The sequence below is a fragment of the Mauremys reevesii genome, linkage group 15 (assembly GCF_016161935.1).
Source record: "Mauremys reevesii isolate NIE-2019 linkage group 15, ASM1616193v1, whole genome shotgun sequence".
In the NCBI taxonomy this organism is placed as follows: domain Eukaryota; kingdom Metazoa; phylum Chordata; order Testudines; family Geoemydidae; genus Mauremys; species Mauremys reevesii.
The window spans coordinates 15,318,253-15,334,699 of record NC_052637.1 but is presented as its reverse complement, the minus strand read 5'-3'; the positions used below and the strand labels follow the sequence as shown (position 1 = coordinate 15,334,699).

At 47.6% G+C, this 16,447-nt stretch overlaps 1 protein-coding gene across 1 annotated transcript in view; it reads right to left on the bottom strand.

The window, feature by feature from the left end:
- The window catches only part of LOC120383110 (E3 ubiquitin-protein ligase TRIM39-like), a 42,079-nt gene that overhangs the window by 17,282 nt on the left and 8,350 nt on the right, over positions 1 to 16,447 (bottom strand). The window contains exons 2-4 of the mRNA XM_039500736.1: positions 7,428 to 7,907; positions 2,266 to 2,361; positions 220 to 450 (exon numbers count right to left, since the gene is read on the bottom strand). Of these exons, the coding sequence (XP_039356670.1) occupies positions 220 to 450; positions 2,266 to 2,361; positions 7,428 to 7,907 (807 nt within the window). The remainder of the gene's footprint in view (positions 1 to 219; positions 451 to 2,265; positions 2,362 to 7,427; positions 7,908 to 16,447) is intronic.

The window sequence follows — 16,447 nt, the reverse complement described above, 5'->3', positions numbered from 1 at the left end:
CCTTAGGTCCTTAACTTTAGGGAGCCAAATTTGAACATTTTGGCCTAAATATTGCTAATAATGGTGTGTAATACTGTGTAAATCCGTGGCACTACATAATAAATAGTAAATCAGTAAATAATAATGATAATATGGGGGGAGGGGAGGGGAAGAGACAGTCTGTGTTTGTTTCCATGGCTGTGGAAAATCAAAACTAAAGGTGAACTTTGTATAACTCACCTTCAACAGCTCAGTGGCTGGTTGCTGACACTTCTTCTCGATCTCTGTGATCAGCTGCTGAAGAGACCAGCTTTGCTGGGCGAGTTTGGTTACATTCTCATTTAGTTTCTCCAGAGTCTCCCTCTCTTCCTCAGCCAGTCTCTGGAGAAAGAATTCCTTTTCCTCATTCAGAAGCAGCTCTAGTTTCTCAAATTCAGACAAGATTTGCTGTTCCTGGCACTTTACTCTTTCCTTTAGTGAATAAAAAACGAACAAACAAACCCATAAATAGCAGCAGAATTAGCAGTGTATAAGGCCATTTTGGGCAAAGTACATCATGGGGGGGAGGGATAGCTCAGTGGTTTGAGTGTTGGCCTGCTAAACCCAGGGTTGTGAGTTCAATCCTTGAGGAGGCCACTCTAGGGATCTGGGGCAAAAAGTGGTCCTGCTCATGAAGGCAGGGGGCTGGACTTAATGACTTTTCAAGGTCCCTTCCAGTTCTAGGAGATTGGTATATCTCCACTTATTACCTATTTGAATGAATGTTCATAGATTCATATTTTAAGGGCAGAAGGGACCATTGTGATCATCTAGTCTGACCCCCTGCCTGGCAAAGGCCAGAAAATTACAACAAGGGGTTCCTGCATCAAGCCCATAACTTCTGAGTAAATAATTAAATAGTCAATAAAGCAGGGGGACTGGACTATGCGTCTCCCACTTCCTAAGTGGATACCCCAACCGCTGGGATATAGACCCAGTCTCTTTTACACTCTACCCCAATGACTGTAAAGGTATTTACACACAGTGGAACAATTTCAACAGAAGAGACTTGCCTTCCCCCTGCTCTCCCCACAACTCTCCGGAGCGGTGTGAGATTCCCCTGTTCCAATCCTTTCTCCTTCTCAGGCCAAGGGGAAAATCTCCCACATCATCCCAAGTGAATGCTCTAAGCACTGGGCTAAAAGTTATAAGAGAGGCACCATCCTACCCGTATTCATTGTACAGGGAGCTGAGGCTACTAAGCCAGTGATTTTCCAGGTGCCTAAAGCTTTGGTGTAATAGCTAAGTCTCTTTGTGGTTCTGGGCCAGATTTACCTTCAAATAACAATTACATCCTTAACTCTGCCCCCACTTGAGACTACAAAACCAAAACTCTTATTTGGGAAAAAAGGAACCCCCACCACCCTTCTTTTCATTACGCTAGATATTCATCAGGAAATGCAAAATGTCCATAAAAGGAAAGAATTAGCATCTAAAAACCAGGTCATCGTATGGGGGTGGCAGATGCAGTCTCCAGAACCTCTTGATCAAATGCTCATAAATTTGCCCCACGTATTCTGATCTGGCCCCTCAACAAACAGCAATTTTCAAACCTGAGCATGCCTGTGGATTATAGAGCACTTTGAATGGCAGCTTTAAACCAAAATGGTGTTTCAGCCTTAAGTATGGTGCAGGAAGGATTCCCCTACCCGTGTGTAACTCCACTGGACTCACTAGGGCCAATTCCCCTCTCACTGACCCAGTGTAAATCAGGGGTAACCCTAGCCATGCTAATGGGGCTATAGTAGCATAAAACTGGTGCGAGCAAGAGCAGGGCTGTCCCATTGAGCACAGGCAGTGTAAACTTGACTAAACTAGAATGGCTGCATTTTACACAGATTTGGTCCTGGTGCAAATGCTGACACAAGGTGTGAGACACGGAAGAGTCTGGCCCTCTGCCTTCCTAGGTGTTGCTAGATCAACTGGGCTTGATCCCAAAGGGGCTTCTGCAGTAGAAATACAGATAAATAAAATATGGATTTATCTGGGCCTCATTTGCATTTTGAGTCAGTGTAAATCAGCCCATTATTGTTAAGTGTCATAAAGATTTGTTAATTTTACACTTCTGTTCCCCTCCATATTCCTCAGGCTCAACATTTTCTGGAATTAAAGTCTGAGAATAATAATAAATAGGGTTTATTTGTTTTAATGCTACACTCGTGTTGTCTATTTTTATCAAGATCCTCTTGTAAGTTCTTTAAAATGCCTAAATGAAATGAGAGATTAAACCAAACCCCAGACACTTACTTTCCAGTCATTGGGTTTATTCTTCTCCTTGGATTTCAGCTCTGAAATCTCCTCCCTCACTTTCTTCAGAAGTTTCATGTCTTTGTGGAGTTTCACCTGTGGGGAAAATGATGCCTGGGGAATTCTGCTGCAGTGGGTCAGAGCTCTGGGGATTCTTCATGCATGGGTGGCAGTGGCAGAAGGGCCTTGTGGCCAAGCCCAGGCCTGGCAGTGAAGGAACCTGGGTTCTGTCCCCAGCCCTGTCACAGATAGGGCTGATCTGGGTAACCCCAGGGCTCTCTGCAGAGCTGCCCTATTGGGTCCTCAAACAGTCCGGTCCAAGATTCAGGGTGCTGCCTTTCTTCCCACCTACCCCACACTGCTCTGGCATGCCTTGCAAGGCTAGGGAGAGGGGCAGGTGAGGTGCTTAGCGCTGGGGTTTGTGGAAAGGGCTCAGGGAGTAGAGGTGTCATAAGGAGGAACCTGTTCATTGCCCAGCGACCTACACAGAGGAAGACACCTCAGTTCCCAGGAAGCTGAAGTCATCACCTCAGAGCTCTCAGGCAGCCTGAAGCCCCTGTGGAGCTGGCGAGACAACACTTTCTCCCCCATTTTCCTGATTGGCCGGGGGTGGTGGAGTGCTAGTTAAACACACAGAATTAGTTCCAATGCCAGGGAGGGTTTTAGCCGATGAGCAGGTGGAGGTGGGGGGACCAGACTGGGAAATTCAGAAGGAAATCAAAGAAAGAAGGAAGAGCCTTGTGTGAGGGGGCCTGAGGAAGCTGCTTGGGGGAGAGGCAGCTGCTTGCAAAAGGGGACTCATGTAAACTCTCAGCCTGGTGCTGAAGCCTGGTCTACACTAGGCGTTTAAACCGGTTTTAGGAGCGTAAAACCGACTTAACGCCATACCCATCCACACTGAGAGGCCCTTTATATTGATATAAAGGGCTCTTTAAAACGGTTTCTGTACTCCTCCCTAACGAGAGGAGTAGCGCTAGTATCGGTATTACCATATCGGATTACGTATCAGAGGGGTAGCCGTGTTAGTATAGATCTGTAAAAGCAACAAAGAATCCTGTGGCACCTTATAGACTAACAGACGTTTTGCAGCATGAGCTTTCGTGGGTGAATACCCACTTCTTCGGATGCATATCGGATTAGGTTTAGTGTGGCTGCAAATCGACAGTATTGGCCTCCGGGCGGTATCCCACAGTGCACCACTGACCGCTCTGGACAGCAATCTGAACTCGGATGCAGTGGCCAGGTAGACAGGAAAAGCCCCGCGAACTTTTGAATATTTCCTGTTTGCCCAGCGTGGAGCTCCAATCAGCACGGGTGGCGATGCAGTCCGAAATCAAAATAAAGAAAGAGCTCCAGCATGGACCATGTGGATGTGATCGCAGTAAGGGCAGGCAAATCCGTTCTATCAGCGCTCCGTTACAGAAGACGAAATTCAAAATCATTTTTAAAAAATCTCCAGACAGACGCCATAGCAGGGACTCAGCGCACTGCTGCGTGACAAGCGTAACGGAAAGCCAAAGAATCAAATGGACGCTCATGGACTGGAGGACTCAAGCTATCCCACAGTTCCTGCAGTCTCCGAAAAGCATTTGCATTCTTGGCTGAGCTCCAAATGCTTCTAGGGTCAAACACAGTGTCCGCGGTGGGTCAGGGCATAGCTCGGCAATTTCCGCACCCCCCCACCCTCCCCCAGAAGTGAAAGGGAAAACAATCCTCTTTTACATGTCACCCTATCTATACTGAATGCTGCAGATAGACCCGATGCTGCAGCACTCAACACCAACATTCTTGCTCCCCTCACCTGCCATGGGTGGCTGATGGTACAATATGACTGATAACCATCATCATCATCAGCCTATTGGCACATGGGGTAGTGCAAAAGGACTAGTAACCATGCCAGCTAGCATCCAATAGGTCTATCAAGGGCACCTGGCCCTAATTTTTCCTGGAAGATGATGCAGTATGGCTGGTAACTGTTCTCATCATAGCAACAGGGGGCTGAGCTCCATCAGCCCCCACCCTTCATGTGTAAAGAAAAGATTCAATTGCCCCTGGACTAGCAGCGTGATGCTGGGCTCCTCTCCTCCACACTCCTTAATGTCCTGTCTGGACTATCATAGTAGCTGGAGGCTGCCTTCCACTCATTTCTCACTAACAAGTCACTGTGTCTTATTCCTGCATTCTTTATTACTTCATCACACAAGTGGGGGGACAATGCTACGGTAGCCCAGGAAGGCTGGGGGAAGAATGGAATCAACAGGTGGGGTTGTTGCAGGAGCACCCCCTGTGAATAGCATACAGCTCATAATTTCTGCAGGATCTGACACAGAGCAGCTGTGCTCTCTGGTTCTATGATACAGTGGTTCTCTAGTACACTTGCCCAAATTCTAGACAGGACTGATTCTATTTTTAGATACCAAAAAGGAGGAATTGACTCAGGGAATCATTCCCAATTTTGGCTTTGGCACCCCTGGCTAAGAGCAGCCAGGGGCACTTATGACAGCAACAGATGGTGCAGTGCAAAAGGACTGGTAACCATGATCATCTTTTTACCAATTTATGGATTGGTAGATGGTACAGTATGGCTGGTAACCATCTCTGCTGTCATGCAAAAGCAAAAGCATGCTGCTGTGTACCGCTGCTGAATCACCTCTGTCAGCAGCATCTAGTACACATACGGTGACAGTCACAAAAGGCAAAACAGGCTCCATGATTGCCATGCTATGGCATCTGCCAGGGCAATCCAGGGAAAAAAGCGGCGAAATGCTTGTCTGCTGTTGCTTTCCCAGAGGAAGGAGTGACTGATGACATTTACCCAGAACCACCCGCGACAATGATTTTTGCCCCATCAGGCACTGGGATCTCAACCCGGAAATTCCAAGGGGTGGGGGAGGCTGCAGGAACTATGGGATAGCTACGGAATAGCTACCCACAGTGCAACGCTCCAGAAGTCGATGCTAGCCTCGGACCGTGGACGCACACCACCGATTTAATGTGTTTAGTGTGGCCGCGCACACTCGATTTTATACAATCTGTTTTACATAACTGGTTTATGCAAATTCGGAATAGTCCCGTAGTGTAGACGTACCCTGAGACTGCAAAACTGACACTCTGTCCTGTGCACACACCATACAACAGTACCATAACAGAGCCCACAGACAGGCTGGACTGGCCCAAGGCGGTAGAGAATTGCACTGGTGTGGGGCAGGAAGTCTGCATGTGTCTAGCCAGGTGTGGGTCTGGGCAGGGAAGAGCTGTGTGCTGTGTCAGGGTGAGGGAGTCTGCGTAACCCCTGCTAGAGATCCTGACCTGGGTCTGCTCCTGGCTTTGTCTGAGTTAGAGAAAAGTGTTGTGCTCTGGCCACATGTGGTGCCTCGTTCCAGGGGCTAACTCCACCCCCTAGGTGTTTGTGCCAAGGTGTGTGGCTGGGACCCCTTCCCCAGCGCTGGGAACCCCACGGACACACCTTGGGCTCCAGCACACGGCATTGGAGCATGACCATCACTGGCTTTTAAACTGCTTCAGCCAGTTCGGCAGCTCTGTCTGCACCAACCCTGGGCAAACAAACTCCTCCTGTGGATCTTGGGTGACTCACACAGGGCCTGCTCCCCTTAAGCTCCAGGAATAAACTCCCACTGGTGTCACTGAGGGCAGAACTGGGCCCATCACCCCTCTGTGCCTCAGATCCCCGTGTGCAAAGCAAGGTGAACAGGGCAGGGCTCTGCGGCTAGACCCATTGGTGTCTGTGTGGGGCTCTGTGAGCTGGGATGGGAAGTCACATGCTGTGTGCAAATACAAAACATTATCGCTGCTTTAATTTCTTGTAAGAGCAAGTGACCATGGGGGAGTGAAAACAATAGAACATTCATAGATGCCCTACACGGGCTGGAGGGCTGCCATGCAGAGTTTCAAGTCAGAGATGTTCTAATATGTTCAGTGGGTGAAATCCTGTCTTAACTGACATCAGTGGGGCCGGGATCCACAAAGGGACTTTGATATTGCAACACTCAGCATTGCAATGACTATCTTTTAAGCACTGAAATACCTCTGGAACAATACTGCAATCCACAAAGCCTGAGTTAGGGGCTCCCTGTACAATGACTGGGGAGAGACAGGCACCTTAGACTGAGATCCACAAACCCCAGCATGCCGGGACAGGAGCTGCCTAAGCTAGCCAATGGGAAGTGCTGATAGAAGTGTCCTAAGCCCCGCCCCCTCAGGGAGATAGGCACCTAACTCCAGGCTGCAGGGAGGCACCTATCTCTGCCAGCGACCCCGAGCCAGGAACCCATCTCGTGGAGTCAGGTGGTTGGACACCCAGGCCGTTTCTTCAGGCAATGAGCTATGAGCCAGCCTCACTCTGCACAAAACAGCTAGAGGAGGAGGAGCCATCCATTTCATAACCTGCAGCCCAGTGGTTGGAGCACTCACCTGGGATCGGAGAGATCCATGTTCAATTCCGCTCTCTCTGCCTGATGATGAGAAAGGAGATCCCTGTTCTAATACTACCTCTCAGGAGAGGGCTCTAACCACTGCGCTTCAGGAAAGTCTAACGAGAAAAGTCTTAAGTCAATCTGTGGAGCTCTTTGCCAGAGGATGTTGTGAAGGCCAAGACTATAACAAGGTTCAAAAAACAACTAGAGACATTCATAGAGCTTAGGTCCATCAATACCTATTAGCCAGGATGGGCAGGGATGGTGTCCCTGGACCCTAGCCCCTATTTGCCAGAAGCTGGGAATGGGCAACAGGGGATGGATCACTGGATGATTACCTGTTTTGTTCATTCCGTCTGGGGCACTTGGCACTGGCCACTGTCAGAAGACAGGATACTGGGCTAGATGATTTTTTGGTCTGACACTGCCAGTATGGCCATTCTGATGAGGGGCTCCCTCAGTCTCTCCTGTTGAAGCTCTTCCACTTTGGCTAAATAAAGGGGCTCTGAGGATCACAATGGCATCTATAACTGGGACTTAGGTTCCTATGTACCTTTGTGGGTCCAGGTTTGGGAGTTTTCCATTGACTTCAATGGGGCCAGGATTTCACCCAGTATATTTAAAAGACTCCAACCCATCATGGCTAAACTCCATGTAATTTTAAGATTAAACTTCTCCTGTGGTGATTTAATTTCTCCTGACTATTTAGAAATAAATAATGTTTCCTACCTTGTATTCCTGCACAGCCTTCTCGATGGGCACCAGTGTGTGTGATCTCTCCTTGTGGGTTTTATCACAAACCAGACAGATCACCTCATCATCATCTTCACAGAACCACTTGTGTTTGTCCTCATGCTGCCTGCAGACTGTCTGCTTTTTTAGGTCTTCAAGTTTTATCCCCAATTCCTGGATATTTTGCACGATTTTGGCAAGCTGCCTGTTGGTCTGGAAATTCTCTTTCTTAATATTTTTTCTGCATTCTGGACAGAAAACTCCCTCTGTTTCCATTTCCCATTTTTCATAGTACTCTGTGATACAAACTCGGCAGAAGGTGTGTTCACAGTCTATGCTCACTGGATCCTTGAAGTAACCCAGACAGATGGGACAGACCACTTCTTCCAGTAGCTTCCTCAAAGGATGGGCAGAGGGCATGGCTGTGGGAATGTAAGTGTTTGAGTGATCAGTTTCATTTAATGAGTTATATTCTAACTGCAAATTAGATGACATTTTAACAGTGAGGGTAGCAAACCATTGGAACAGCTTCTCAAGGGAAATGGCAGCATTTGTCATCAAGTTTTTAGACTGTTATTAGATGCCTTTCTAAAAGATTTGCTGCAAACTGAACATAAGAACATAAGAATGGCCATACTGGGTCAGACCACTAATTCATCTAGCCCAGTATTCTGTCTTCTGACAGTGGCCAATGCCAGACGCTCCAGAGGGAAAGAACAGAACATGCAATCATCAAGTGATCCATGCCGTGTTGCCTTCTGGCAAACAGAGGCTAGAGACACCATCCCTGCCCATCCTGGCTAATAGCCATTGACGGACCTATCCGCCAGGAACTTATCTAGTTTTTTTTTAACCCTGCTATAGTCTTGGCCTTCACAACATCCTCTGGCAAGGAGTTCCACTGGTTGACTGTGCATTGAGTGAAGAAATACTTCCTTTTGTTTGTTTTAAACTTGCTGCCTATTATTTTCATTGGGTGACTCCTAGTTCTTGTATTATGTAAAGGAGAAAATGACACTTCCTTATTCACTTTCTCCACATCAGTCAAGAATTTATAGACCTCTATCACATCCCCCTTTATTTGTCTTTTTTCCAAGAGGAAAAGTCCCAATCTTTTTAAATGTCTCCTCACATGGAAGCAGTTCCATCCCCACTAATAATTTTTGTTGTCCCTTTCTGTACCTTTTCCAATTCCAATATATCTTTTTTTGAGGTGAGGCCACCACATTTGCACACAGTATTGAAGATGTGGCTCACAACGGATTTATATAGAGGCAATACAATATTTTCTGTCTTGTTATCTATCCCTTTCCTAATGATTCCTAACATTCTGTTTTGCTATTTTGACTGCTGCTGCCCATCGTTTTCAGAGAACTATTCACAATGACTAAAAGAGCTCTTTCTTGAGTGATAAAAGCTAATTTAGACTCCATCATTTTGTATGTATAGTTGGGATTATGTTTTCTAATGTGCATTACTTTGCATTTATCTACACTGAATAAATAAACACTGATGGATGTGAAGGCCAGAAGGGACAAGATCATCTAGTCTGACCTCTCCATAGCATGGGCCAGAGAATTTCGCCTAGTAATTCCTGCATCAAGCCCATAATTTGTGGCAGAGGTAGAGGAGATCTTTTAGAAAATGACATCAGATCTTGATTTAAAGATCCCAAATGATGGAGAATCCATCATGTCTCTGGGCCAGCTGTTCCAATGGTTAATTATCCACATTGTTAAAAAACTGCATCTTATGTGGGACTCTGTGTCTTCATTTTTATTGATTTGGTTTGCTCTGCCTCTCTCCTTCCCTTGGTTTTTCTCTATTTTTTGTTCTGATTTGAGGATCCAGTGAGTTAGGTTTGGTCTGCACCACCAATATGTGTCGGTATAACTACGTTGCTCAGGGCTGTGGAAAATCTAGTGATGTAGTTATACCAACCTAACCCCCACTGGAGACAGCACTATGTCCATGGGAGGGCTTCTCCTTTCAACATAGCTATCACATCTAGGGAAGTTGGAGTGCCTATGCTAGTGAAAGAAGCTCTGAGTTATCTCACCTGCAAACACAAATTCAATTATCTTCTCCATGCTGATGACGACTCACAGATTTACCTCTGGGCTCCAGACCTCTCTCCTGCTGTCCAGGCTAAAAGCTCATCCTGTTTCTGACACCTCCTTGTGAATATCTAGCCACCAGCTTATGCTCAACATAGCTAAAACAGAGCTCCTAATCTTCCCCCCAACTCCTTCTCCACTGCCTACTTTCCTGATCACTGTGGACAACACCCCCATCCTACCTGTCACTAGGCCCTCACATCCAGGCCTAGCAGATTCCTTTCACATAACATCTCTAAGATACAGCCTTTCCAATCAGTCCACACAGCTAAAACCCTCTCCAGGCTCTCATCATCTCATATCTCAGTTGCTGCAATGTCCTCCCCTCTGACATTGACAAATGCAACCTTTCCCCACTCACAGCCATTCTGAATGCTGCTGCAAAGGTCATTTGCCTAGCCCATAGCACTGACCATGTCACCCCTCTCTTTGCATCCCTCCACTGGCTCCACTTTCTCCATTGCATCAAACAAACGCTGTGCGTCTTCACTTTCAAGGCTCTTCACAGCTTATTCTGACCTACCTGTCATCTCTCATTCAGTACCAAAAGCTCACCCCCTGCCTCCGATCAGCCCAGGGTGCCAGCTTCTATTGCCTATTTGTTACATTTTCAAACAAGGTCCTTAGTACTTTCTCCGCTGCTGTCCTTCATGCCTGGGAGAAGCTCCCTCTAAACCTCTGCAAAGCCTCCTCATTATCCTCCTTCAAGTCTGTCCTCAAAACTCTCCTTTGCTGTGATGCTTCCAGAAAACTTGACACAAGTTAAGCTGCTGTTGTGCTGTGACCACAGCCTATTGTGCTGACCAACATTGTCTTCTTGTTTCCTTCTTCTCCTCCCTCTGCAGCCACCTCTTGTCTTAGGCCTGGTCTACACTACGCGTTTAAACCGCTTTTAGGAGCGTAAAACCGATTTAACGCCGCAACCGTCCACACTAGGGGGCACCTTATATCGATTTTAATGGCTCTTTAAACCGGTTTCTGTACTCCTCCCTAACGAGAGGAGTAACGCTAGTATCGGTATTACGATATCGGATTAGGGTTAGTGTGGCCGCTGATCGACGGTATTGGCCTCCGGGCGGTATCCCACAGTGCACCAGTGACCGCTCTGGACAGCATTCTGAACTCGGATGCAGTGGCCAGGTAGACAGGAAAAGCCCCGCGAACTTTTGAATATTTCCTGTTTGCCCAGCGTGGAGCTCAGATCAGCACGGGTGGTGATGCAGTTAAAAATCAAAATAAAGAAAGAGCTCCCGCATGGACTATGCGGACGTGATCGCTGTAAGGGCAGGCAAATCTGTTCTATCAGCGCTCCGTTACAGAAGACGAAATTCAAAATCATTTTTTAAATATCTCCAGACAGATGCCATAGCAGGGACTCAGCGCACTGCTGCGTGACAAGCGTAACGGAAAGCCAAAGAATCAAATGGACGCTCATGGACTGGAGGACTCAAGCTATCCCACAGTTCCTGCAGTCTCTGAAAAGCATTTGCATTCTTGGCTGAGCTCCAAATGCTTCTAGGGTCAAAAACAGTGTCCGCGGTGGGTCAGGGCATAGCTCGGCAATTTACGCACCCCCCCACCCACCCCCAGAAGTGAAAGGGAAAACAATCCTGTCTTGACTCTTTTACATGTCACCCTATCTTTACTGAATGCTGCAGATAGACGCGATGGTGCAGCACTCAACACCAACATTCTTGCTCCCCCCCTGCCATGGGTGGCTGATGGTAGAATAAGACTGATACCCATCGTCATCATCAGCCTATTGGCACATGGGGCAGTGCAAAAGGCCTGGTAACCATGCGTACTAGCATCAGTCAGGTCAATCAAGGGCGCCTGGCCCTAATTTTTCCTGGTAGATAGTACAATATGGCTGATAACCATCATCATCATAGCAACAGGGGGCTGAGTTTCATCAGCCCCCACCCTTCAGGTGTAAAGAAAAGATTCAATTGCCCCTGGACTAGCAGCAGGATGCTGGGCTCCTCTCCTCCACACTCCTTAATGTCCTATGTGGACTATCATAGCAACTGGAGGCTGCCTTCCACTCATTTCTCACTAACAAGTATTCCTGCATTCTTTATTACTTCATCACACAAGTGGGGGGACAATGCTATGGTAGCCCAGGAAGGCTGGGGAAGAATAGAATGAACAGGTGGGGTTGTTGCAGGAGCACCCCCTGTGAATAGCATACAGCTCATAATCTATGCAGGATCTGACACAGAGCAGCTGTGCTCTCTGGTTCTATGATACAGTGGTTCTCTAGTACACTTGCCCATATTCTAGGCAGGACTGATTCTATTTTTAGATACCAAAAAGGAGGGATTGACTCAGGGAGTCATTCCCAATTTTGACTTTTGCACCCCTGGCTAAGAGCAGCCAGGGGCACTTATGACAGCAGCAAATGGAACAGTGCAAAAGGACTGGTAGCCATGCCCATCTTATTACCAATTTATGGTATGGTAGATGGTACAATATGGCTGATAACCATCTCTACTATCATGCAAAAGCAAAAGCATGCAGCTGTGTAGCACTGCTGAATCGCCTCTGTGAGCGGCATCTAGTACACATACGGTGACAGTCACAAAAGGCGAAACAGGCTCCATGATTGCCATGCTATGGCATCTTCCAGGGCAATCCAGGGAAAAAAAGGCATGAAATGCTTGTCTGCCGTTGCTTTCCCAGCGGAAGGAGTGACTGACGACATTTACCCAGAACCACCCGCGACAATGATTTTTGCCGCATCAGGCACTGGGATCTCAACCCGGAAATTCAAAGGCGGGGGGGAGGCTGCGGGAACTATGGGATAGCTACGGAATAGCTACCCACAGTGCAATGCTCCAGAAATCGATGCTAGTCTTGGACCGTGGACGCACACCACCAATTTAATGTGTTTAGTGTGGCCGCGCACACTTGATTTTATACAATCTGTTCTGTTAAACCGGTTTATGTAAATTCGGAATAATCCCGTAGTGTAGACGTACCCTTATATTAGATAGTGAGCTTCCTGGGGCAGGGACTGTCTCTGTTCTGTGTTTGTCCAGTGCCTGGCACAACATGGTCCTGATCCATGGTTGAAGCCCCAAGACGCTAGGATAATACAGGTAATTAAAACAACACTTGTCCCTGTTACCATCACAGCAGGGGAAAGGAGCCGTGTCTGGGGCACCCTGATGCCACATTGTTCGGGGGCAGTGTCCTGGCTTCTGGTAGTTGTTACAGCCTGGTGTAAGTTAGAGAGAGAGCAGCCTGCAAACAGCAGCTGTACTAAGCCAGCACATAGGGAACAGCCAAGTACAACACAGTTCAGGGCTCAGGGCACTGCAACCTGAGCTTTGAGCCCCTGTGTTAGCTCCATGCCACTGCTGGGACCCCTTTTGCTGGAGTGACACTCGCTGGCCTGCTAGGCAGGGCTTGCAGCCGAATTCCCCCAGCAACGCAGCACAGAGCAGCTGGGACTCAAGATGCGTAAAAGCCTATTTGTTTGTCTGGTTCTGTCTGCACTTGGGAGCTGTTTTCTCTAATAAACGGCTCGTGGTTTTGAGATGTTCTGTGAGTCCAGCTATCATGACACATCCGACCTGATTAACAGAAGGGCCCCCCAGAGAATCCCCTCTACTCAGCGCTGCCTCCAGCAAGACAGTGGTGGGGCAGAAAACACTCACACAGGAGGATGTGTATGTGGGCTGATCCTCCCCTGTAGCTGGATTGGCTCCTGTAGCCTCTCAACCCACTTTTGATCCCACTGCCCCTTTTCAGTCCCTTTCTCTCTCCTCCCATCCCCTCTGCCTGATAGACTTGACCCTGGTCTACCCTACAAACTTATGTCGGTAGAACTACATTGCTCAGGGGGTGGAAAGTCCACCCCCCGACTGATGTAATTACAGCAACCTAACTGCCGACATACCTACATTGATATGAGAAGCTTTCCTGTTGGCAATGCTGTAAATGTAGACAAGCCTTCAGTAACTGTTCCGATATCTCTCCTTCCCTCTCTCCACTGCCAACTGGCTGGGAGAGTGGATCATTGTCCCCTTCCCAGGGGTGTTGGCTTTCCTGCATGTGGTAAGGAGAGTGAGAGCCTGGGTTTGTCAATGAGAGCAGCAGCTCTGGGACTCACAGACACACGGGGAGCAGAAATGGGGTGTGTGCTAACCTGCACCCCATGTGCACCCCTTTTCATAAAATTATGATAAATCTTGTACAAAGAATGCCTTGTGAGGTGTCATTTGAAAACTCATAATCTGCTGAACATTATTGTCCTGAGGAACTATGCATATCAACACGGTGTATAAAGTTATGATTCTACTATATGCTTGCTACTGTAATATGCTGTAACTTTGGTACATATTTCGTTTGTTAACATCCACAAACCAGTTTTTCAGTGACAAAGGCATATTGGCCCTAGTCAAGTCTTCAAGAGCCATTGTCCAGCAGGGGTAAAGATATAAACAAGAAATTTACATTTCATCACTGGGACGGCTCAAAATCTCACATCTGCAACAGACCCCCTGTTGCTAGAATCCCAGTGAGAGATGACCCTCAAAGAGATGAGAAAAGTATAAGAAGAGCAGGAAAATCCCACAAATCACTTTTCTTCAGGCGGTACAGACTGCTATAAACTCTTGGTGAGAATTTTTTTTTTTTTTGCTTTTATGGGTTTATTTGGCTTGCTAAGTTCAGACATTAGATTGTGTTTTTAATCTTTTCATTTTCTTGGTAACCAATGTTAACTTTTATGCTTCATGACTTGTAATGATTTAAAATCTCTCTCTCTGTAGTTAATAAACTTCTCCTATTATTTTATCTTAACCACTGTGTTTGGATTAAAGTTTATGGAAGCTCCATTTGGGACAACAAAGCTGGTGCATTTCCACTGATGAAACGACAGACTCTATATGAGCTTGTATCATCCAAGAGAGGGCTGGGCAGTAAAATAGACACATTTCTGGGGAAAGTCTGTGATGGGGGAATTTGCCGGTGTCACCCCGTATATAATTCATGAGTAGATGGCCAAAGCATTCATGTATTTTGGCTGGGTGGAATTTATATGCCAGAAGCTGACCAGGAGTGGCTGTTTACACAGCAAAGCAGTGTAAAATTTACCCCAGACTGAAGCATTGAAGGGACATAGTGGTCCAGCAGTCCAGATGGTACCCTGGGGAATGTCACAGGGTGAGGAGAGGCTCTTTGTGCAGAGTCACTTTCCTGCCTGTCCCCAGCACTTTACCCCAGGTGTCTCTCATCCCCTGGAGTCTGGCTCAGCAGTTGATGATGGCAGAGGCTGGGCTGCCCAGGTGGTTGGTTTCAGCCACCGGAGGAGCTTTATTGAAGATTTCTCACTAGCACAGAGCCCAGGGGGAGCAGCAGCTGCTCAGTCCAGGCTCTAAAATGAAAAGAAAGGTGGAAGCAGCATCTGACCCAGAAGCTCAGCACAGAGAGATCAAGTGCAGCCTCCCTCCATTAAAAATAACTGTAGCTCTCGGGTGGCAGCAGCTCATGACACCTTCCCCCTCCCTCCACACTTGTCCAACAAGCTGGTGGGGGCAGAGACATGACACTAGATGCCTCCAACCAGAACTTCCTTAAAAGAGAGGAACGTCCCCAGCTAGTGAACCTGAGAGAGACAGATGGGGCAGGTACCTGGAGAGAGGAGGGGCAGGGGTGTCTTTGCTCAGTGCTGGTGCATTGGGAAAGGCCGGTCATTGTGTCTGGGTGAGCATTAGGGAATGATGCCCCAGAGCAGGGACCTGAGGGGAGGTCTGGGCTGTGTCCGTGGGATTCCTGGGCACTGAGCCTGGATTCTGATCAATCACATGAGTGCCCCTCACCCCAACCCCAGCTCCTTTCACAGCCACCAGTGAGACACACCTGTGAAACACCCTCTCACCAACAGCCCATGGAAGAGTCCCACTGACAGCAATAGGGAGAGGTGGCAGGATCAGACCTGTTTCTAGACACATTTATTATTACTCCATATGTCATACAGGAAGGAGGGAATCCAAGGGGGCTACTCCTGATTCACCCCCATGGTGAGCGAGAGGGGAATCTGCTCCAATGACTCCAGTGGATTACTTCTTATTTACACTGGGTGAATGAGAGGGGAATTAGTCCCGGTGATTCTAGTGGGGTTACTCCTGATTCACCCAAGGGTGACAAGAGGGGACGTAGCCCCAGTAATTCCAGTGGGTTACTCCTGATTTACACCAGGATCCTGTGAGTTTTCCTGCCCATCTCCTTTAGTGTGTGACTCTAGCTCTCCATTGGCCATGTGTGCTTTGGGGTTTGCTGTTTCTGCTACTAGTCTCTCAGGCTGGGGTCTGGTCCTGGCTTCTGCCCAACTGTCCTGGGCCTCTGGTGGTCTTGGGTGCTATCCCAGGCTTGAGACCTTTATTTAGAGTACTTGCTCCATGGAGACATTGACATCTTCCCTGTGGAGCCACAAACTGCTCCCCATCACAATTTCCAACCAGTAGGATTTTTTGCTGCACCATCACAATTTTCCGCCCCCACGATTCCCCATCCCCTGGTCCAGGGGCGGCAAGTCGTGCTAGGTGGAAGCACTCCTATCACAATGTGCTGACTGTAAAATCTCTGTTTTAAATTTGAGCACAAAGAAAATAAGATTCTAATTTGATATAATTTTCTAAACTAGAAAAATCTTGTTTTATTTGTGTCCAAACTTAAAATAAGGATTTCACAGTGGTAGCAAATTGTGGCAGGTGAGGTCATCCGGCACCCTCTATCTGAGATGGCTTCCCCAGGGTCAAGTGGGGGTTACAAGTTGTGATGAGGGAGATCCCTTTCCATCACAAGTTGCTACCCCTGGACCGTGGGATGGGCAGCCCAGGATATCCATCAAAACACGTGCGGTAAAACCCCAACCACTGCTGAAAGGATGCA